The 24,477-nt window shown below is 40.2% G+C and overlaps 1 protein-coding gene across 4 annotated transcripts in view; it reads left to right on the forward strand.

The window, feature by feature from the left end:
* The window catches only part of SLC24A2 (solute carrier family 24 member 2), a 276,630-nt gene that overhangs the window by 235,550 nt on the left and 16,603 nt on the right, over positions 1 to 24,477 (forward strand). For all 4 annotated transcript variants that reach the window (XM_023190029.3, XM_031934081.1, XM_031934080.1 and 1 more), the window contains 2 exons: positions 3,632 to 3,763; positions 19,906 to 19,995. In XM_023190029.3, the coding sequence (XP_023045797.1) occupies positions 3,632 to 3,763; positions 19,906 to 19,995 (222 nt within the window). The remainder of the gene's footprint in view (positions 1 to 3,631; positions 3,764 to 19,905; positions 19,996 to 24,477) is intronic.

Consider the following 24,477-nt stretch of genomic DNA (forward strand, 5'->3'; position numbering starts at 1 on the left):
AGAATAGATATAGGAAGACAAGCAGTAGTCTCTTGCCACGTAACCTGCCAGCATCCCTGTAACTGGATAAATACTGCAGTAATTCTTTGGAATCTTCTGTTCTGTCTCACCTTTTAAATCCAAGACTCCTCGAAAGCACAAGTCCCAGAATTAAATGCAGTGCTTTGCACCTGTAGGTGCTCAGTGACTGCTTGCAGGTGTTGGTGGTGACTGCTCATGGAATCACAGCCTGAGCAGACACTGGAACTCAGGATTCCTGATTCTCTACCACCTACTCCGCCCAGCATGCTGCACTGACTCTTTTAAGTTCTGACAACCAACACACCACCACCCACCATGTGGGAACTTAAAGTCATATGTTTTTGTGTCAGATTTTTCATATCAAAGATTACAAGGCCCTAAAGCTTTACACAATTCTAAGGCTTCTACAGAGACCCCAGCAGATATCAAACTATTTTAAGCCCTTATATCAAAAGCCATTTGAATCCTTTCTGGACCATTTTGCTTTGTTTTGTTTTCTATGGACACTCTGCAGAAGTTTTAGGAGGTAAGGGTGAGTTGTCACAAGGTCAAAGCCAGCATATCACAACTCTAGGAAAAGTTGGAAGATCGCTGCCCTAACCTCAGTTGCCTCTCCCCTGGAGCATCCAGTTTGAACAAAGACAAAATGAGCCTCAAACTTGGAACAGTATTTTTTTCTTCCACTTCTCTAACCAGCTTGCAAGCTGCCTCCCATTGAGTCAGAGTGAGACTTTACTTGGCAAAGACAATTTCACCTAATGTATGCCAACAGCCTTGTTCCTGGGGTACCTCTCAAATCCACGCCAGGATTCTAGGCTCCTATACTTCCCTGTAGTAGGACTTGGCTCCCAGGAGGCTGTGAAGTTTCCATGGAGGGCCCTGTTGGCACAGCCTGAGACATAGTCTCTTCTCCTAGTCCATTTCTGCTCTAGCAACAGCTACCTCCAATGCAGCTTTGGAAGCTGTACAATATAGCTAATTGTTTGCATTGGACAGTAGTGTGTTTAGAGCTTATACATCCAAACAGACTATTATTTTCTGCTATTTGCTAGTGGCAATGCCTGCCTGGTGACTTTGGCAGATGGAGAAAGGAGCTAATCCGTAGGTTATAAGCAGAAGGGTTATTGATGAAATGTCACCATCTGTTGGTGTCATTAAAATGATATGAGTCATAAAGAGTTGCTTCTGTGTTTTATCAACAGAAGGTTAGCTTGAAGTTGAGAGAGAAGTTGCTAGATTGTGGATGGTAGTGATGAACAGAGCTGGGGGGAGGCATCAATCCCAGAACGGGGAGGAGCCTTAATGAACTCATCAGCTTGATGGGTCTTCAGGGAAGCTGACTGACCCTCTGCTTAAATAAAGTCATCTCTCATGTGAGATATGGTATTTATTAAGAATGATGCAATACCCCAAAGCTCCCATGCCTATTTCTGGGACATCTTCCAGGAGGTAAGGGGAAACTCATTCATTTGGGTTAAACAAGAAGGATCGTATCTGGGAGGGAACAGACAGGAAAACATACCTGTCTCCTTAATCCACATTGGCCCCATGACACAAAGATTATTCACGTAGCTAGCCGACACCTTGGGAGGCTGGTGAGCCCAATAGGGAATGATATTCTGCACACCTGCTATATCCACAAGGAAGAGACAGAGGTGGCATAGAAGAGGGACCAGAGCCAGCACACCAAGCTTCCATCAAAGATTTCTTCCATTTCAGGATGGCAGAAAGCAATGGATGGAATAATATGTGAATTGCATAGCAAAGAAACAGGGAGTGTGAGGTGTGTATTTAATAAGGATCCATGGCACCAAAATAAACTGTGCCAACTTCCTGATTCTGCCTTATTGTTATACCTAATCCATTTAATTCCATCATGTTTGCTGTTTACAAATTCTTTTACCCACTGCCAAGGAGATATACCCAAAGCAGAAGAACCTGTTGTTACCAACCTTTTTCAACATGGCTTGGCATCCCTTTTTTAAATTATTATTTCAAATTGTAACCCCTAGAGAGAGTTGAAGAGATTGTATAAACCACTACACATACTTTCGGCAGTACCTCAGGTTTGCTAGGTAAATAAACAAGACATAGCATTGCTGCGAGCCCGGCCTTGAGGCCAGCTGACCTGAGCCTGCCCCTCCTGCCACCTGTGTAGGGACACAGGTGCTGGAGGGGTGCGCTGTTACTGTTTGAAAAGTGTGTGGTGCTGGAAGCAAAAGCCCCAGGGGTGGGAGCTTTCTGAAGTTATTTATATGGTCTCACAAAGGAAGCATCAGTGGAAAAGTTCCTGTTGATATTTTTAGATCTGATGCGTGGTCCACTGCTGAACTTTCATGTTTAAACAAGCAGGGAAGGGAGTGATTGATGATGTCTACAGTGCTGTTTTGGAAGTGTTGAGGGCTCAGCTGACAGTCTAATAGTCACCCCCTGCTGGGCCCAGATCCTCCATCTCTTCCAGCCCTGACTTCAGAAGCTACTGACTTTCAGTGGCTGACAAATAAAACGCTGGCCACTGGCTGCCAAGTCAGAGACTCTGAAGTTTTGTCCCTGGCTCCAACACCCTGTGCAGGTTCAATGTCTTGCTCGACTTCTACCTTCTGTTTCTGAGGACTGAGGCATATGTTTGCATAAGTTGTCTTTGGCTGCAAGTACAATGGCTTAAAACTTAACTGTGGTTAAGCAGGTGACCAACTGACAACCTGAGAAGGCTGTAGGGGCGAGAGGGAGAAATGAAGAGAGGTCAGTCAATGGGTACAAACGTACAGTTAGATAGAAGAAATCAGTTCTAATGTTCCTTAGGAGACTAGGGTGACCACAGCTAGAAACAACACACTGTATGTTTCAAAGCTAGAAGAGAGGCCTTGGAATGTTACCACACATAGAAATGATAAACACTCAAGGTGATGGAGGCCACAAATACCCTGACTGGATCATTACACATTCAATGCATGTAAAAAATACATATACCCCGTAAAAATGTAAAATATCAATGAAAGAAAAAAACAACTACACAAAAATCTATGCACTTAGTTATTCCAAGGCCAGTGGGAAGTTAATCTCTCTTAGTAGTATTACTGAATTGTTTCTGTGGTTACTTTCATTGGCCTGATGAAAATCAGTGTTCAGGAAAAAAAAAAAGAGAGAGAAAAAAATTTTAATTTTTATCAGTGTTCTCCTTCCCCAGGAGCCTGAAGCTTGTGGCTCTGTCTTCAAGGAAATGGAAAGATGGGGAGATGGTGGTCATCAAGTCTTTTCCTCCACAGATAGTTTTTTATAAGCAGCTCGTGAATCGTACTTGTAAGCCCACTCCAGTTGAATAATAGTTGATGAACATGAGAAGCTGAAGAGCATTCAAGAGAGAAAAGAAAATTCTTACATGCTCATGGCTGGGCAATGTATTATTTGTTCCTAGGACTCAGACTGTGACAAATGAGGTTTTCTTACAAACCTCAAAAACACACATATGAAGCTACTGGAACGAGTCCAGAAAACTGATAAGACATGGAGTTTTCCCCTTGTTCTGTGCTCCTGCTGTTGTGCCTGTGTACATTTAATATTTTTGTTTGTTTGTTTAATTTTACCTCTTTTTCTGCCACAGACCACAGAGACAGCTGATGAGGAGGAGGACCAGCCTCTCAGCCTTGCCTGGCCTTCTGAAACCCGCAAGCAAGTCACATTTCTGATTGTTTTCCCCATAGTGTTTCCTCTCTGGATTACCTTACCTGACGTTCGCAAACCTGTAAGTAAAGCATTTTTAAACTAGTTTCCTTGTGAAACGTATGGTACATAACAGGGTGCATAGTCTGCTTCAATTTGTGTTAAAAGGAAAAAGGAAATACACTTGTATCAAAATTTCACATGTACCCCAAAAATAGATACAACTATTATGTAACCAAAAAAATTTAAGTTTAAGGAAAAAGAGAAAGTGACACATAAGAAGATACAAATTTCTCTCAGCAGACACACAATCATACTGACTGTTCAAGTTATCAAATCTGCATAACAAACTACCCCAAAACTTAGTGGTGTGAAACAACCATCATTTTAGTCTGCCCTTGGATCCGGTCGATCAGGAATTTGAATAGGACACATTGTGGATGGCTTGTCTCTGCTCCATAATGTCTGTGGCCTGAAGTAGGAAGACTTGAAGGGTTACGTGTATCTTATCTTGGGGCTACAATCATCTGGAGGCTTCTTTGTCGTTTCTGGCTCCTGGGCAGAAATTATTCAAAGACTAGGCTCAGCTGGGACTGTCTACTGGAATGCCTAAACATGGCCTCTTCATGTGACTTGGGTTTCCTCACAGCATGGTGGCCTCAGGATAGTGAAATGTTTTATGTAAGAGGTGAGTCAGGACTCCAAGGTGAGTGTTGCAGTGTCAGAAGGCAGAAGCTGCATGGTCTATGATGATTCAGTCCCAGAAGTTACATAGATTCACTTCTGCTATGTCCTACTGACCAAAGCAGTCATAAGGGTATCTTGATTAAAGGGGAAGGAGACAAAAAGTTTACATAGAATACATCAGTGTCATGTAGCATATCACTCTCCTGTTGGAAAGAGTGTCAAAGAATTTGCAACTGTGTTTTAAAACCACCACAGTGATCGTCTCTGAGAAGGTGACAAGGGCAACTGAAGGCCTGAGGCAGGAAGGTTACTCACATTTTCTTGAACATTCTTGTGACTATGAACATTATTAATTAATTCAAAAATTTTGAAGAGATGCATTTAAATGTAATATAAATGCCTACATGTCTGATGTTCTCTCTCTTATGTTACTATCATTACTTTAATCTATTTTATTATCTACCATTATCATGTACTGGGTGCTCCGAACACAACATCAGCCAAGTACACTCTGAGTGTAGACCAAATCAAGAGTATACCCCCACCCACTGTTGTTGAAGTGAGTTCTTGGGCCATTAGCCCCAGAGGTGAAAGAACTAATGAGAGAAGGAGAAACAGCTCCACTTACTATAGCACCACACACACAAACTCATTCAACAGAACTGTATACCTAATATGCATCAGATTCTGTACTAAATATTCCTCATGAGAGTCTCATTTCTGCTTGGAACAGCGCACAGTATACTCAGAAATCCAGTCCATCCCAGGGCTGGCCCTTGCGGGAAGCAATGAGAGAAGCCCCAGCGGCTACCCTGCCCACGCTTCAGGGACTGGCTCTCAAAGGGGGACTGCACAGGGAGGACAGCATTGTGGACAGCTCCACTTTCTTGTTCTGTGCATCAGCCAGGGCAGTTGTCATCCCAGGTAACAACTGCCTTGATTGATTCCTGTTGGTTTGCCAGCAATTGCCAATCAGGAGGCTTTGATCTTCTCTAATACCTTCTTGATCTTTCAACTCAGATTGGCAAGAGGATGAACATTTTGCCCACCTTTATTCTAAAAGTCCTTCCCAACCCTGAGAGCCCAGGGCCTTGAGTTATTGGCCCATAGTAAACTATATTATGTAATTTCAGGAAACGTCTAGGGTAGGAATATGTATATTGTTGGCATAAATAGAAAGAAAGGCACAAAGAAATTAGCTAATTTATACCTGGTTATTTCAGGTATAATGACCTGAAGGTAGGGCTGAGATCCAGACCCAGGTCTATGTGACCACATGTCTTTGGCTTTGCTTCATATTTAGTGATGCCAGAAAGTAGAAAAAAAATCATTTTTTAAAAAAAATCATTTTTAAAAACAACCATTTCTAAGAACACTTGGAATAGAATATTTTGTTAACTTTCAGCATAATTTATCATTAAGTCTTCAAGAGCTCCTTCATTTGAAAGACAGAAGAAAAACCCCATCCCATTAGCTTGGCCCTTAAATAATGCAGCCTAGTGGAGAGCCATGTCTTATCAAGTAGACAACAAGAAAGGACTTCTTGTAGGGACTCCTAACAGTATAGGTTTCCTGGTAAAGGATACATGACACAGGTGTGGCTTGCTTAAAGCAATATTTAAGTTTCTTTATTCAAGATACCATTGTACAGCATCTGCACTATGCAAAGGCCTGGCTTCCTGAAAACCCACAACCAAACAGCTGAATGTGGTTTTTCTTGGCTCACACCACATTGACATTTCTAAGATATGCTTGCATTGTCTCTAGTCTCTCTCTCTCTCTCAGTCTCTCTCTCTCTCTCTCTCCCCCCCCCCCCCCCCCCCCCCCCATTGCTCTGCTGTTTAGTCCAATGCTTTTGTTTGGCCCTAGGGAGGAAAATCAGGGAGAGAGATACAGTTTTCTAAATTCTCAAAAAGGGCTTCATGTGGTGTGGCCCCCAGCAGAGTGGGCAAATTGGTTGATGAGAGGATGTTTGCATACAACCATTGAGGCACTCAGGAAGATGTGCAGGAATGGGAGGAAGATGCCAGTAAGTCAAGGCCCTTGACTCTCAGGGGTGGGAGGAACTCAGAGAAAGGGCTGGTAAAGTGTTTATCCTCTTGGTAATCTGAGTTGAAAGGTCAAAGAAGCTGTTAGAGAAGATCAAAAGCTCCCAACTGGTAACTTTTGGAAAACCAACAAAAATCAATCAAGGCAGTCGTTACCTGGGTCATGACAACTGCTCTGGCTGATGCCACAATCCCGAGAGGCACAGAGCAAGAAAACAGAGCTGTCCCCAGTCCTCTCCTCCCTGTGCATTCCCCCTCTGAGAGCCAGCCCCTGCAGAATGAGCAGGGTAGCCAGCGGGGCTTTACCTCATTGCTCCCCCAAGTGCCAGCCCTGGAATGGACTGGATTTCTTTTCTTTTTTTTTTTTTTTTTTTTTGGTTGTTGTTGTTGTTGTTTTTGTTTTTTTTTATTATTATACTTTAAGTTCTAGGGTACATGTGCATAACGTGCAGGTTTGTTACATATGTATATTTGTGCCATGTTGGTGTGCTGCACCCATCAACTCCTCAGCACCCATCTGGATTTCTTTTCTGAGTATAATCTCTGTTGTTCCAAGCAGAAATAAGACTTTTATAAAGAACACTTTGGTTTTTTTCAACTGCCTTCTCAAATATTTATTGAGCACCTATTATGTGCCAAATACTGGGCCTTAGCCAGTGTTTAAGAAATATAAAGACAGGATTGCTGGCAAGATGGCCAAATAGGAACAGCTCCAGTATGCAGCTCCCAGCGAGATCGACACAGAAGGCAGGTGATTTCTGCGTTTCCAACTAAGGTGGGATGTGGGACGTCACCTCACCTGGGAAGTGCAAGGGGTCAGGAAATTCTCTCCCCTACACAAGGGAAGCTGTGGAGGGACTGTGCCATGAGGAACAGTGCACTCCAGCCCAGACACTGTGCTTTTCCCACAGTCTTTGCAACTCACAGACCAGAAGATTCCCTCCAGTGCCTATGTCACCAGGGCCCTGGGTTTCAAGCACAAAACTGGACGGTCATTCAGTCAGACACTGAGCTAGCTGCAGGAGTGTTTTTTTTTTCCATACCCCAGTGGTGCCTAGACACCAGTGAGACAGAACCGGTTCATTCTCCTGGAAAGAGGAATGAAGCCAGGGAGCCAAGTGGTCTGGCTCGATGGGTCCCACCCCTACGGAACCCAGCAAGCTAAGATCCACTGACTTGAAATTCTTGCTGCCAGCATAATAGTGAGGTCGACCTGGGACACTTGAGCTTGGTGGGGAAGTGATGTCCACCATTGCTGAGGCTTGAGTAGTCAGTTTTACCAACACAGTGTAAACAAAGCCACTGGGAAGTTCAAACTGGGCAGAGCACACTGCAGCTCAGCAAGGCCTCTGTGGCCAGACTGCTTCTATAGATTCCTCCTCTCTGGGAAGGGCATCTCTGAAAAAAAGGCAGCAGCCCCAGTCAGGGACATATAGATAAAACCCCCATCTCCCTGGGACAGAGCACCTGGGGGAAGGGGCGCCTATGGGCGCAGCTTCAGCAGACTTAAACATCCCTGCCTGCTGGCTCTGAAGAGAGCAGCAGATCTCCCAGCATAGCATTCAAACTCTGCTAAGGGTCAGACTGCCTCCTCAAGTGGGTCCATGACCCCCATGTATCCTGACTGGGAGACACCTCCCAGTAGGGGCCAACAGACACCTCATACAGGAAGGCTCTGGCTGGCATCTGGCAGGTGCCCCTATGCGATGAAGTTTCCAGAAAAAAGAACAGGCAGCAATCTTTGCTGTTCTGCAGCCTCCACTGGTGATACCCAGGCAAACAGGGTCAGAAGTGGACCTCCAGCAAACTCCAGCAGACCTGCAGCAGAGGGGCAGTGACTCACACTTGTAATCTCAGCACTTTGGGAGGCCAAGGCAGGCGGATCACGAGGTCAAGAGATTGAGACCATCCTGGCTAACATGGTAAAACTCTGTCTCTACTAAAAATACAAAAAATTAGCCAGGCATGGTGGCGGGCACCTGTAGTCCCAGCTACTCGGGAGACTGAGGCAGGAGAATGGTGTGAACCTGGGAGGCAGAGCTTGCAGTGAGCTGAGATCGTGCCACTGCACTCCAGCCTGGGCAACAGAGCAAGACTCTGTCTCAAAGAAAAAAGGGAAACTAAAAAACACAAAAAACTAAAAAAAGCACCATCCACTCAGAGACCCCATCCGAAGGTCACCAACTACAAAGACCAAAGGTAGATAAATTCACAAAGATGGGGAGAAAGCAAAAAGCCTGAAAATTCTAAAAACCTGAATGCATCTTCTCCTCTAAAGAATCACAGCTCCTCACCAGCAATGGAACAAAAATGGATGGAGAATGAGTTTGATGAATTGACAGAAGTAGGCTTCAGAAGATGGGTAATAACAAACTCCTCCGAGCTAAAGGAGCATGTTCTAACCCAATGCAAGGAAGCTAAGAACCTTGAAAAAAGGTTAGACAAATTGCTAACTAGAATAACCAGTTTAGAGAAGAACATAAATGACCCGATGGAGCTGAAAAACACAGCACAAGAACTCTGTGAAGCATACACAATTATCAATAGCTGAATCGATCAAGCAGAAGAAAGGATATCAGAGAGTGATAGATCAACTTAATGAAATAAAGTGAGAAGACAAGATTAGAGAAAACAAGAATGAAAAGGATCGAACAAAGCCTCCAAGAAATATGGGACTATGTGAAAAGATCAAATCCACGTTTGATTGGTATACCTGAAAGTGATGGAGAGAATGGAATCAAGCTGGAAAACATTTTTCAGGGTATTATGCAGGAGAACTTCCCCAACCTCGCAAGACAGGCCAATATTCAAATTCAATAAATACAGAGAACACCATAAAGATATCCCTTGAGAAGAGCAACCCCAAGATATATAATCACCAGATTCACCAAGGTTGAAATGAAGGAAAAAATGTTAAGGGCAGCCAGAGAGTAAGGTCAGGTTACCCACAAAGGGAAGCTCATCAGAATAACAACAGATCTCTCTGCAGAAACCTTACAAGCTAGAGAGAGTGGGGGCCAATATTCAACATTCTTAAAGAATTTTCAAGCCAGAATTTCATTTCCAGGCAAACTAAGTTTCATAAGCAAAGGAGAAATAAAATCTCCACTTTACAGACAAGCAAATGCTGAGAGATTTTTGTCACCACCAGGCCTGTCTTACAGGAGCTCCTGAATGAAGCACTAAACATGGAAAGGAACAACTGGAACCAGCCGCTGCAAAAACATACCAAATTGTAAAGAACATCGACACTACGAAGAAACTGCATCAACAGGCAAAATAACTAGCTAGCATCATAATGACAGGATCAAATTCAAACATAATAATATTAACCTTAAATGTAAATGTGATAAATGCCCTAATTAAAAGACACAGACTGGCAAATTGGATAAAGAGTCAAGACCCATCAGTCTGCTGTATTCAGGAGACCCATCTCACATGCAAAGACAAACATAGGCTTAAAATAAAGAGACGGAGGAATATTTACCAAGCAAACGGAAAACAAACAACAAAAAAACAGGGGTTGCAATCCTAGTCTCTGACAAAACAGACTTTAAACCAACAAAGACCAAAAGAGACAAAGAAGGGAATTACATAATGATAAAGGGAACAATGCAACAAGAAGAGTTAACTATCCTAAACATATATGCACCCAATACAGGAGCACCCAGGTTCATAAAGCAAGCTCTTAGAGACCTACAAAGAGACTTGCACTCCCACACAATAATAATGGGAGATTTAATACCCCACTGTCAATATTACACAGATCGAGACAGAAAATTAACAAGGATATTTCAGGACTTGAACTCAGCTCTAGACCAAGTGAACCTAATAAACATCAACAGAACTCTCCACCCCAAATCAGCAGAATATACATTCTTCTCAGCACCTCATCTCACTTATTCTAAAATTGACCACATAGTTGGAAGTAAAACACTCAGCAAATGCAAAAGAATGGAAATCATAACAGTCAGTCTCTCAGACCACAGTGCAATCAAACTAGAACTCAGGACTAAGAAACTCAATCAAAACTGCACAACTACATGGCAACTGAACAACTTGCTCCTGAATGACTACTGGGTACATAACGAAATGAAGACAGAAATAAAGATGTTCTTTGAAATCAATGAGAACAAAGACACAACATACCAGAATCTCTGGGACACATTTAAAGCAGTGTGTAGAGGGAAATTTATAGCACTAAATGCCCACAGGAGAAAGCAGAAAAGATCTAAAATTGACGCTCTAATATCAAAATTAAAAGAACTAGAGAAGCAAGAGCAAACACATTCAAAAGCTAGCAGAAGACAAGAAAAAACTAAGATCAGAGCAGAACTGAAGGAGATAGAGACATGAAAAACCCTTCAAAAAAAAAAAATTCCATGAATCCAGGAGCTGTTTTTTTCAAAAGATCAACCAAATTGATAGACTGCTAGCCAGATTAATAAAGAAGAAAAGAGAAGAATCAAATGAGTACAATAAAAAATGATAAGGGGGATATCACCACCAATCCCAAGGAAATACTAACTACCATCAGAGTATACTATTAACACCCCTATGCGAATAAACTAGAAAGTCTAGAAGAAATGGATAAAATCCTGGACACATACACCCTTCCCAAGACTAAACCAGGAAGAAGTCGAATCCGTGAATAGACCAATAACAAGTTCTAAAATTGAGGCAGTAATTAATAGCCTACCAACCAAAAAAAGTCCAGGACCAGATGGATTCACAGCCAAATTCTACCAGAGGTACAAAGAGAAGCTGGTACCATTCCTTCTGAAACTATTCGAAACAATAGAAAAAGAGGGAATCTGCCCTAACTCTTTTTACAAGGCCAGTATCATCCTGATAACAAAACCTGGCAGAACAGAACAAAAAAGAAAATTTCAGGCCAATATCCCTGATGAACATTGATGCAAAAATCCTCAATAAAATACTGGCAAACCAAATCCAGCAGCACATCGAAAAGCTTATGCACCATGATCAAGTCGGCTTCATCCCTGGGATGCAAGGCTGGCTCAACATATGCAAATCAATAAATATAATCCAACACATAAACAGAACCAATGATAAAAACCACATGATTATCTCAATAGATGCAGAAAAGGCCTTCGACAAAATTCAACACCCCTTCATGCTAAAAACTCTCAAACTAGGTATTGATGGAATGTATCTTAAAATAATAAGAGCTCTTTATGACAAACCCAAGCCAATATCATACTGAATGGGCAAGAACTAGAAGCATTCCCTTTGAAAACTGACACAAGACAAGGATGCCCTCTCTCATCACTCCTATTCAACATAGTACTGGAAGTTCTGGCCAGGGCAATCAGTCAAGAGAAAGAAGCAAAGGGTACTCAATTAGGAAAAGAGGAAGTCAAATTGTCTCTGTTTGCAGATTACATTATTGTATATTTAGAAAACCCAATTGTCCCAGCCCAAAATCTCCTTAAGCTGATAAGCAACTTCAGTAGTCTCAGGATACAATATCAATGTGTAAAAACCACAAGCATTCGTATACACCAATAAGAGAGAGCCAAATCATGAGTGAACTCTCATTCACAACTGCTAACAAAGAGAATAAAATGCCTAGGAATACAACTTACAAGGGATGTGAAGGACCTCTTCAAGGAGAACTACAAACCACTGCTCAAGGAAATAAGAGGACACAAATAAATGGAAAAACATGCCATGCTCATGGATAGGAAGAATCAATATCATGAAAATGGCTATACTGCCCAAAGTAATTTATAGATTCAATGCGATCCCCATCCAGCTACCATTGACTTTCTTCACAGAATTGGAAAAAACTACTTTAAACTTCCTATGGAACCAAAAAAGAGCCCGTATAGCCAAGACAATCTTAAGCAAAAAGAACAAAGCTGGAGGCATTATGCTACCTGACTTCAAACTATACTAGAAGGCTACAGTAACCAAAACAGTATGGTACTGGTACCAAAATAGATATATAGACCAATGGAACAGAACAGAGGCCTCAGAAATAACACCACACATCTACAACCATCTAATCTTTGACAAACCTGACAAAAACAAGCAATGGGGAAAGGATTCTCTATTTACTCAATGGTGCTGGGAAAATTGCCTAGCCATATGCAGAAAACTTAAACTGGACCCTTTCCTTACACCTTGTACAAAAATTAACTCAAGATGGATTAAAGACTCAACCATAAAACCTAAAACCATAAAAATCTTAGAAGAAAACCTAGGCAATACCATTCTGGACATAGGCACTGGCAAAGACTTCATGACTGAAACACCAAAAGCAATGGCAACAAAAGCCAAAATAGACAGATGGGATCTAATTAAACTAAAGAGCTTCTGCATAGGAAAAATAAAACTACTATCAGAGTGAACAGGCAACCTACAGAATGGGAGAAAAATTTTGCAATCTATCCATCTAACAAAGGTCTAAGATCCGAAATCTACAAACTTAAACAAATTTACAAGAAAAAACAACCCCATCAAAAAGTGGGTGAAGGATATGAATAGACACTTCTCAAAAGAAGACATTTATGCAGCCAACAAACATGAAAAAAAGCTCATCATCACTGGTCATTAGAGAAATGCAAATCAAAACCACAATGAGATACCATCTCATACCAGTTAGAATGGTGATCATTCATAAGTCAGGAAACAACATGCTGGGGAGGATGTGGAGAAATAGGAACACTTTTACACTGTTGGTGGGAGTGTAAATTACTTCAACCATTATGGAAGACAGTGTGGTGATTCCTTAAGGATCTAGAACTAGAAATACCATTTGACCCAGCAATCTCATTACTGGGTATATACCCAAAGGATTATAAATCATTCTACTATAAAGACACATGCACATGTATGTTTATTGTGGCACTATTCACAATAGCAAAGACTTGGAACCAACCCAAATGTCCATCAGTGATAGACTGGATAAAGAAAATATGGCACATATACACCATGGAATACTATGCAGCCACAAAAAAAGGATGCGTTCGTATCCTTTGCAGGGACATGGATGAAGTTGGGAACTATCATTCTCAGCAAACTAACACAGGAACAGAAAACCAAACACTGCATATTCTCACTCATAAGTGGGAGTGGAACAATGAGATAACATCGACTCAGGGAGGGGATCATCACACACTGGGGCCTGTCACAGGGTAGGGGGCTAGGAGAGGGATAGTATTAGGAGAAATACCTAATGTAGGTGACGGGTTGATGGGTGCAGCAAACCACCATGGCACGTGTATACCTATGTAACAAAGCTGCACATTCTGCACATGTACCCAAGAACTTAAAGTATATTTTTTTAAAAAAAGAGATATAAAGACACAAAATTTACAATTTCTATTGTTAAGGCACTCTAAGTTTAGTAAAGGAAACCAGACATGGCCACATATAACCATGGAGCAAGACTGTACAGCTGTATTAATGAGAGAAGCTGGATTTGAACCCAAGTCCCCTGACTCCAGATCATTTTCTTTCTACCACATTGACTGTAATGGGTTTTCCCCCACCAACTGATTAACTGTACATTAGGAAAAGCACTTCTCAACTCTGGACCCCATTTTTTCTCCTCTGTGAATAAAGGGTTGGAAGATTTCTAGATTCCCTGTCAGCCATGACATTCTGTGATTAAGGAAAGCATAATGAGATAACCATCAATAAGCTACTGCACGTTTAAGGTGATCGTACATCCCAGTTTACCCAGGACAGTCCCAGTTTATTCTCAAAGCATATTGGCTTGGAAGACATATGGGTGTATTCTGCACATACAATATGCCAAATGAAAGAAACCATGCCAGTTGACAGAAAAGCCAGTAAGTGATCATGCTTTGTTAGAAGATTTTTGTTAGATTTCACCTTGTATCAGTTATCTTTTGCTGTGTAACATACCACCCCAACCTGGTGACTTAAAACAAGACATGTTTTTAGTCCATAATTCTGTGAATTGGCAATTTGGGCTATCCTCAAGTGGACAGTTCATCTGTTGGTCTTAGTGGTGCTCACTTAACAATGGCTGGGAGCTGGTAGGCACAGGCTATTGCAGCTGGAACAGCTTGTCTCTGCTCCATATAGTCTGTTATCCCAAAATAGGCTAGCCTGGACTTATTCACATAATGACAAAGTGCCAAGAGTAGCAAGCATGAAAGCTACAAAGCCGTCTTGAGATCTAGTTGCACACTGTCACTTCCAATACATTCTATTGGTCAAAGCAAGTCATAAGGCCAGCCCAGATTCAAAGGGTGGAAAAACAGACCTTACCTCTTGATGAGAAGAGCAGCAAAGTATTGTGCCCAGTTTTGCAAACCCCCACAGAACTCATGTGCTTCCACAAGGACCTCTTGAGAAAATATATAGGGAGGGGAAAGAGAGAGGAAAAATTAATACCTATTTGCTCCTCCTTAGGGCCTGGCAGCTCTGCCTCTTCCATGGATTTTGTTTACCCAAGGAGATGAACATACCTAACTTTGACAGTATTTACAAGGAAAACATGATTTTTTAGTGTATATAGTTTCAGAGTATATAGTACTCCCACTAGCTTTTATTTCTGCTTTATATGCAAATTGTATGACAGTGTTTGTTGAACTGTGCATAATTTCAGCTTACATAATATGGACTTCACACTTACAGTTTTCTTAAATTAATGGCTTTGTTTCCAAAGTAAAAGAACTAAAATATAAACTTCAATGAGGATTAAGTCTTTGATGAAAATCGAAAATAAACAAAATAAAGATTCAAAAAGTTATCTTCTCTCATGACTAGGATAGATACTCCTGCAAAACAAGAATGCATCTAATAAGATATGAAAACACGACCCATTAGAACTAGGAAGGAACCTGAGAACCCAGCTAGGTGTTTGCAATTTCTATTATTCATTCATTCATCAAGTATTTATTGAGTGTCTACTATGAGCCAAGCAAGGTCTAACAAGGATAAAGTAATTGAGACTCATAGAGGTGTGGTGACTCATTCAAGCACACGCAGCTAGAAAGAGGCAAAGCCAAGACTCTAGTCCAGGTCTTCACAGTCACGTTCACTTCCCCAAGTATCAGTTTCTTTATCTCTTAAAAACTAAAATGAGAATAATACAGTCAATTCTTCATATCTGCAGGTTCTGCATTCAAACAATCACAGATTGAAAATATTCAGGAAAAAAAATTTTAATACAACAGTAAAAAGATACAGATAAAAACAATACAATTTAACAACTGTTTACATAGCATTTACACTTTATTAGGCCTCATAAGTAATTTAGAGCTGATTTAAAATATATGGGGATCAGGTGCAGTGGCTCACACCTGTAGTCCCAGCACTTTGGGAGGCCAAGGCAGGCTTATCACCTGAGGTCAGGAGTTCAAGACCAGCCTGACCAACATGGAGAAACCACGTCTCTACTAAAAATACAAAAAATTAGTTGGGCATGGTGGTACATGCCTGCCTATAATCCCAGCTACTCAGGAGGCTGAGGTAGGAGAATCACTTGAACCCACAAGGCGGAGATTGCAGTGAGACAAGATTGCACCGTTGCACTCCAGCCTGGGCAACAAGAGCGAAACTCTGTCTCATAACTAAATAAAGTATATGGGATGACGCACAAAGGTTATATGTAAATATTCCATTTCATATAATGGATTTGGGCATCTGCAGATTTTGGTATCCTCAGGGGCAGTGGAAGTAATCCCTCATGGATACCAGGGCATGACTGTATTGTCTAATAACAAGAATAATTATCTGAGCACTTATGTGCGAGGTACTTTGGTAGACATTTTATGTACATGAAGTCCTCAAAACAACTAGATTGTTATTTCTCCCATTTTACAGATAAAAAAGCCTAAGCTTAAAGAAATTAAATAATTTGTCTCAGGTCACATTGCTGTTAATTTGTGAGCAGAGATTTCAATACCAGTCATATTAATCCAGAGACCACACTTTTAATCTTCAGTAGGATTGGGGGGGGATCTTCATTAAATATATGTTCCAGAACCTTACACAGAGTAGATACTTAGTGAATATTTGTTGAATTTAAATCAGTAAGGATATAGCTAATTTGTACAACCAGCTAATGTCCAGCAACTTTTTCCAAGCCAAGCCGATATCACTCTGATGTACTAAAAGCTTCTAATGAGAGCATCCACTGTCAATTATATAAGTAAACCACAGCATGGGAACAAAATGGCCAGCACATGGATGCAATTTGCTTATTTGCTAATTAGTAGGAGGTCCATCCCAGCAGATGTCAGGATGAACCCCCCATTACTATAACCATAAATTGTCATGTTAGACCTTGGCTCCAAGGGCTATTTTCTTCCTTCCAATGACACTGGTAACTAAATGACTGTACAGTTGCTACTGAGCAGAGATGTCTGGAATGAGACCACACTGTCCAAGTAAACAGAACGGTCCAAGAAAAATGAAAGAAGTGATTACCTGGGTTGTGAGAATGGAAATGGTAAAGTAGTTTGACAGTTGGGAAACACTTAGCCCAACTGCTGATGCATGGAAGGTTGATACTTCCAAAGCAGGAACAACATGGGAGGTTGGGCAAGGCAGATGGCCATACAGCTGGAATGCTAGTTTCTACTTCCCTGATGCTTTTTTTATTTTCTGACATTCAGAGCAGAGCCTAGTATGATGATCATGACCATGATCATTATGTCTATGGCGGAGTATATTTTGAGCATTATTGGCCCTGTTTTTCTTTAGGAAAGAGTCAGTATAACCTAGATATTGGGAGCACATGCGGTACAGTCAGGCAGACCTAGTTTCAATTTTATCTCGAGTTCAGGATCTGGGTACAGAGTAAGTTCTCAGACTTTATCTACCTCTAGCTTATGATGAAGACTCTGAAAATTCACAAAGAAAATTTATTTTTAGCCATTTTCATTGAGCCCCTAATGCAACATTAGGTATGTTTTGATGCCCATTAATTACTAATTGGCTTAATTATGAGCCAAATATTTAGAGAGGTTTCCATCAAATATTAATTTAGAGAGGTTGAGCATCAAATATTAATTTAGAGAGGTTGTCACTAGTATGTTCATTTGAATTTAGTTCCTTTAATTCCTTGTCTGATATCTCGCTTTCTACCTTATGGCTAGGAATTTTCTGTAGCTCAGTTATGATGTTTTTCAGATGAGAAATATGTTCAAATGATTTGATTCTGACTTGTGAAGTTATCTCAAAGAACAAACAGGCAGAGGTACAAAGTTAAAATAATAATTATACATTTAGTAAATGAGCTAACCTGAAAAACGAGCGATCTATGAAATGAGGGCTCTCCTGGGACATCCAGTACTTATGCCACACCTTAAAGCATGTAAAAAGGTTTTCATTATCCTCATACATTGCCCAGAATCAAGCGTTGGTTGGGGCTCGAATCACACATGTGACCCCACATAGCAAGAGTGCTCTTCTCTTTCCTGTAACAGAGCACAGCCATGGAAGATGAAACCCCTCATTGTACGTAGGATCCTGAAACAGTGACTGTGACCAGATGCAAAGGATGGGAAATTTAATAAGCTGAATGACTTGGAAAACTTGATCTCTTAGCACTGGCTCAGGGAATTCAGTCTCCAGAATCCAGCTGAATCCTAGCTTTAAAAAAAAAAAAACATTGCTTTCATAAATGAAGATCTAATGGCTGGGTGTGGTGGCTCACACCTGTAATCGTAGCACTTTGGGAGGCTGAGGTCAGGATTTTGAAACCAGCCTGGCCAACATAGTGAAACCCTGCCTTTACTAAAAATAAAAAAAAAATTAACGATGTGGTGGCGGGTCCCTGTAATCCCAGCTACTCAGGAGGCTAAGGCAGGAAAATTGCTTGAACCCAGGAGGCAGAGGTTGCAGTAGGCCAACATCACGCCACTGCACTCCAGCCTGGGTGAAAAACTCTGTCTCGGGGGGGAAAAAAAAAGTGAAGGTCTCCAACTCCACTTTTAAAAAAATTACTTTTTTTTCCCATTACCCATTAAAGTGCTTAGGTCCCCAGGAGGGGTCTGAGTCCTTGTCCAAAATATTTTTCTTCTAAAAGGGGGCAGGGAAAAGTATTTGAGGATAATGTTTTGGCTACTCACTGCGGCCTGATGCCCTTCCCCAATTTAATCAAACCTGCTTGGCCTTCCAACCATCCCAGCTAACAAATGGCCCCACAAAACAGCAGTCATTTAAAGAAATGGATGGGGTAAAATTTAAAAGAACCATGCAAATGATCATAAAAAATACATATTAAAAACTTGAAATTAGTAAAGAAAACGTAAGCCTGGTTTGGAGCAATAGAGACTGTGTTCATCATTATTGATATTCAAAAGATTACCATGTATAAGTTTATCTTTTCCTTTTAGTGGAGCTCTCAAAAGCCATGACAGAATGTGTTCTATATGACTGCCCAAGGTCAGCCCTTCAAACAATTGAGATTGCTTTCATACAAGTCAGCTGTAAAATTCATTTCTATAGATAAAATTGGATGGCATTATCAAAGCAAAAAGTGGGATTGTTTCTCAACATGGAAAGCTTTGAAATAAAAAGTGTTTGGCAATAATAGGCGAGAGGCTTTCTGACAGCATTGTGCTGAGTGTGTTTTTAAAGGACCCCAATTTTTCAACAAAGGACATCAAAAGAACACCACTACAGTGCAAGCCTGGATTTCTCTGTAGTGGGGCTGAGTAAGAAACAGTGCATTTTAAGTGTCTGATTTTTCTGGCTATTTCTAGGAAACTTTAAAAGTACTCACACTTTATGCCTGGGATAGCATCAAGTCTACTTCTAGAAGCAGAATTGAACATAATGTATTTTGGGGTGGTGAACAGGAGAGAAAACATTCTTGAAAGCAATGTCTGATCTGCCATCTCAATGGAAATCAGTACAATTGGCCATTTCTGCCTCTGTCTACTCTGGTCCATGTGTGGTTCCAGTGTCCTGGAGAATGGCCATCATCTGCAATCTATAAAAGCTGTGGTAGTGGCTTCTTCTGTGATGAGTCAATCTATTTTTAAACCTGCTGATCCTTCCCATTTCTTGTTCAATGGAATTAATCCCATAGGTTTCCTGGCATATGGATTGTTAGGATTCATGGTTTGCAAGCAATAGAAACTGATTCTGACAAATGTTGGAGCAAAAGAAAGAAAAAAGAGGAGGGAGAATATGGTGTTAATATTGAGGAACGGCCAAAAATCCAGGCTTTAGAAAGAGCAAGAGCAGAGGGAATCTAAACATCTAATAGCAGGAACTAACAGACATTCTCTCCAAGACTTACATCTCAGGAATCAGCACTGGGATCATTCAGTTCCTATCAATTTCGCATTTCCAAGGGAGAATCTTACTGTCCCAGCTTGATCAGGAATGAGTAGGGCCTTTTGATTGCCAGTCCTACTAAGATGCAGGAAATGCTAGAGAAATAGCTACAGTGGTGGCTTTAGCTTTGGATTTCCAGATCAGTCTCAACGGATAACACTAATATTCTCAACTCTTCCTGGTTGTCTTTCAGTCATCAAGGAAGTTTTTTCCCATCACGTTCTTTGGCTCCATTACCTGGATTGCAGTCTTCTCTTACTTGATGGTCTGGTGGGCGCACCAGGTAAGATTTTGATAGTGACATGCATCTGCCTGGTTTTTCTCCAGTCCTGATTGTCAAGTGTTTAATCATTGTTTGCTTTCTGCAACTGCCACAACAGTATTGGGTGTGACACAGACAAGTCAGCATTCCAGGACTAGAGGAATTTATCCACTTAACTTTCCCTAGTCTCCTGGCCGTAGCCTGGAATTGAATCAGCATAGCCTCTGGACAGCCATGTGGAGGCAGGCAAGTCTAACTATGTCTTGCCTCTGCAGCCTGACAGACACCAGGACAACCCAGACCTGGGAGCAATGTCAAGATTTTGCCTGGTTCAGTAGTACTTACTTTATCTTGAGCAGCCACTCACCTCACGTTCTCACCAGCCTTTCAAAACTGGCTCTAGGAAAGCATCTGTAGACAAAATAGCCTCTTCCTTGAGCTTTACTTTACATAAATGATTATGTATTTTTAACTCAATACAAGTCATAATGCCTATCACAAAAATACACTCAGTATTCGTTATTGAAAAACATGAATGAAGAGTAAGATTCAAGGGTTTCACATTTTCAAAGATAATAGTGGTAACCAATGATAATTGAGTATGTACTACACACCCAGCAATTCACATCCCTTTGTCTTTATAATCTTGACAGTAACCCTATACATAGGTTCAAAGCCTATGAAGGAGGTACTATTATTATCCACAGTTCACAGATAAAGAAGTTAAGCTTAAAGCTGATAAGATTACCCAAAATCACATAGGTAGAACTAAGATTTTAACCCAGGACTCTGCAACTCCAAAAATCATACTTTTAACCTCTCTTATAAACTACATAAATCCCAAACTTCCCACTTGTATCCTTTGTTAAATATAATCCTAAAATTATTATACTTGGCAACATAAATAAAATGTAGCAATTTGAAATAAGGAAATATACACTGAGAACATATGTGAATAGACTTTTCAACAAATGGTGCTGAAGTAATTGGATTTCCATATGCCAAAAATAAATAAACTTAGATCCTTACCTCATATTTTACATAAAATTTAACTGAAAGTGGATCATAGTTTTAAGTATAAGAGGTAAAGCTATCAAACTTCTAGAGGACAGAAAAAAAAAATCTATATGACCATTAGCCAGGCAAAGAGTTCTTTGATACAATACCAAAGCATGATCCACGAAAGCAAGAAAATTGATTAATTAGATTTCATCAAAATTAAAACTTTTGCTCTTCAGGAAACACCATTTAAAAGGAAAATAAAAACCACAGGCTGGAAGAAAATATTTGCAAATCATATATATCTGATGAAGCACTTGTATCCAAGATATAAACCTAAAGCTCCATAATAGGAAGGCAAGCATCTTCAAGTATCCTAATTTTAAAGATCTGAACAGATATTTCACCGAAAAAGATACACAGATGCCTAAAAAGCACAAGAAAATATGCTCAACATCATTATTAATTAAAGAAGTATAAATCAAAACCATAACAAGATACCACTTTACACCAAGGATGGGTATAATCAAAAAGACAGAACCTAACAAGTGTTGATGAGGATGTACAGAAATTAGAATCCTTACATACTGCTGGTAGGAATGTAAAACAGTGCATCCACTTTGGGAAATAGTTTGGCAGTTCCACAAAACATTAAATATAGAGTTGCCATATGATCTAGCAATTCCACTCCTAGGAATAGACTTAAGAGAAATGAAAATATACGTCCACAAACACTTGTACACAAATGTTCAAAGTAGCATTATTCATAATTACCAAAAAGTGAAAACAACCCAAATATCCATCAACTGATGAATGGATAAGTAAAATATGGTATATCCATACAATGGAATATTACACAGTAAAAAGAAATAAAGTACCAATACATGCTACAACATGAAACTCTAAAATATCATGCTAAGTGAAAAAAAGCCAGTCACAAAAGGACACATATGATTTCATTTATATGAAGTGTACAGAACAGGCAAGTCTATAGAGACATATAATAGGTTAATATTAATAGTTGCCTAGGATTGGGGCAGTTGGGGGAAAATGGGGAGTGACCGCCAGTGGGTATGGGTTTCTTTTGGGGATGATTAATAAGTTCTAAATCTAAATTATGAAGCCTGCACAACTCTGAATACATTAAAAAGCATTGCATTATACACTTTAAAATGGCTAAGTTTTATGGTATGTAAATTATGTCTCAATAAACTTGTAAAAACTAATCACAAGATATCACTTCATAACCACTAGGTTGGCTATAAAAAAAAAAAGTAGCATGTGTTGATAAGGATGTGGAGAAACATGGCTGCATACATTTGTAAACACTTGCAGGCTGGTTGTAGTGGCTCATGCCTGTAGTCCCAGCACTTTGGGATGCTGAGGCAGGCAGATCCCTTGACCCCAAGGGTTCAAGATCAGAACAGATATTTCACCGAAAAAGATACACAGATGCCTAAAAAGCACAAGAAAATATGCTCAACATCATTATTAATTAAAGAAGTATAAATCAAAACCGTAACAAGATACCACTTTACACCCACCAGGATGGGTATAATCAAAAAGACAGAACCTAACAAGTGTTGATGAGGATGTACAGAAATTAGAATCCTTACATACTGCTGGTAGGAATGTAAAACAGTGCATCCACTTTGGGAAATAGTTTGGCAGTTCCACAAAACATTAAATACAGGCAACATGGCAAAACGCTATCTTTACAAAATACAAAAAATTAGCCGGCCATGGTAGCACATGCCTGTAGTCCCAGCTACTCGGGAAGGTGAGGGGGGAGGATCATTTGAGCCCAGGAGGTGAAGGCTGCAATGAGCCAAGATCACACCACTGCACTCCAGCGTGAGTGGCAGAGTGAGACCCTGTCTTAAAAAAAAAAAAAAAAAAAAAAAAGAAAAGAAATAGAAAAAAAAAAAAAACTTGCAGAACTGTACACTTTTTAACAAGGAGAATGAGTTTTACTGTATGTAAAGCACACCTTGGTTTTCAAAATAATACATGTTACTGCTGGGCGCAGTGGCTCACGCCTGTAATCCCTGCACTTTGGGAGACCGGGACTGGCGGATCACGAGGTCCGGAGATTGAGACCATCCTAGCTAACACGGTGAAACCCTGTCTCTACTAAAAATACGAAAAATTAGCCGGGCGTAGTGGTGGGCGCCTGTAGTTTCAGCTACTCAGGAGGCTGAGGCAGGAGAATAGCATGAACCCAGGAGGCGGAGCTTGCAGTGAGACGAGATCGCGCCACTGCACTCCAGCCTGTGCAACAGAGAGAGACTCTGCCTCAAAAAAAAAAAAAAGAATACATGTTACTAGCAAAATCCACAGAAAACGTTGGCTGATACACTGTCTTATTTCTACAAGTTATTTTATATTATTCATATCACAGTTATTTTACTGACATTTGACCTCAGATTACTCTTTCTGGATATTTCCAAAAAATCACTGGCTTCCTGAGCGAGTTCTCTGTGCCTTGGAGTCATTATTTTCTATACTCATTGAGAGACATTTGCTACCAACACCTGGCAGAAATCACAGCAGAAGGTGGGCTGCTTTTCAGCCTCCAGATGTCCAGGCTGAAAGGACTGTTTGCCATTTGTAACATATAGTAATTTTTCTTAATAATCATCTTTTATTTCTTCATATACTAATAAAGAAAAAATGGTGTTTTCCTAACTTGCTGGCATATGTTGTTTCCCAGACATATCTTTTTTGCCATTTTATAAAACATCATTATGCAGGGTTCCATCTTTTTCTTTTTAATGATTACCTTAATTCCAGTCTTGTTTTCTTTTTATTCTTTCAAAGAAAAGGAACACAAATTCAATACCTGAAACAATAATTGTAAAAAGCCAAGATGAATGAAAGGCATAAACGGAAGCCTTACTTTGCAATGATGGAAGAGAAGTTTCTCTTTTCTCCTATGGAAATACTTCTTTCAAAACACCCAGACAGCTGAACAAAATAGATTCTGTTCCAAGAAGTCTAGCTCTGATTCTGTTGTTTGTACTTCTGAACTATAAAATCCATAGCAGTTATACCATTTAGTGTTCAACTCGTTTGTTATCAACAATTTTATCATAAATGCTATTTGATAATTTGGCTACTGTTTGGCAAAAATGTCCTTCACCTACAACGCTTTAATGCAATTTGCCCTTGGCTTTTTTTGTGTTTTTTTGTGTTTTTTTGTTTTGTGTTTTTTTTTTTTTTTTTTTGCCTTTTTGTTTTTGTTATTCTTGTTGCTTATTGTTTTTGCACTTTAATAAATTTAATGGGTGATGAAAATCTGTGGTTAAAGTCAATCCTGCATCTAATATTAGAAGTTAATTTTAAGAGTCAAATAAGACCTTTTGTCTCATTTAGCCAATTAGCATTCTTTCAGATCCTCCTTAAACCAAGGCACAGAACTGCATTATGGAATACTGGGAGCAGCATGGGCCTCATGATAGGTTTTCTGTTTTTTTTTTTTTTTTTTTAAGAAAATGAAAGAAT

This window comes from Piliocolobus tephrosceles, chromosome 14, assembly GCF_002776525.5.
Source record: "Piliocolobus tephrosceles isolate RC106 chromosome 14, ASM277652v3, whole genome shotgun sequence".
NCBI classification, from domain to species: domain Eukaryota; kingdom Metazoa; phylum Chordata; class Mammalia; order Primates; family Cercopithecidae; genus Piliocolobus; species Piliocolobus tephrosceles.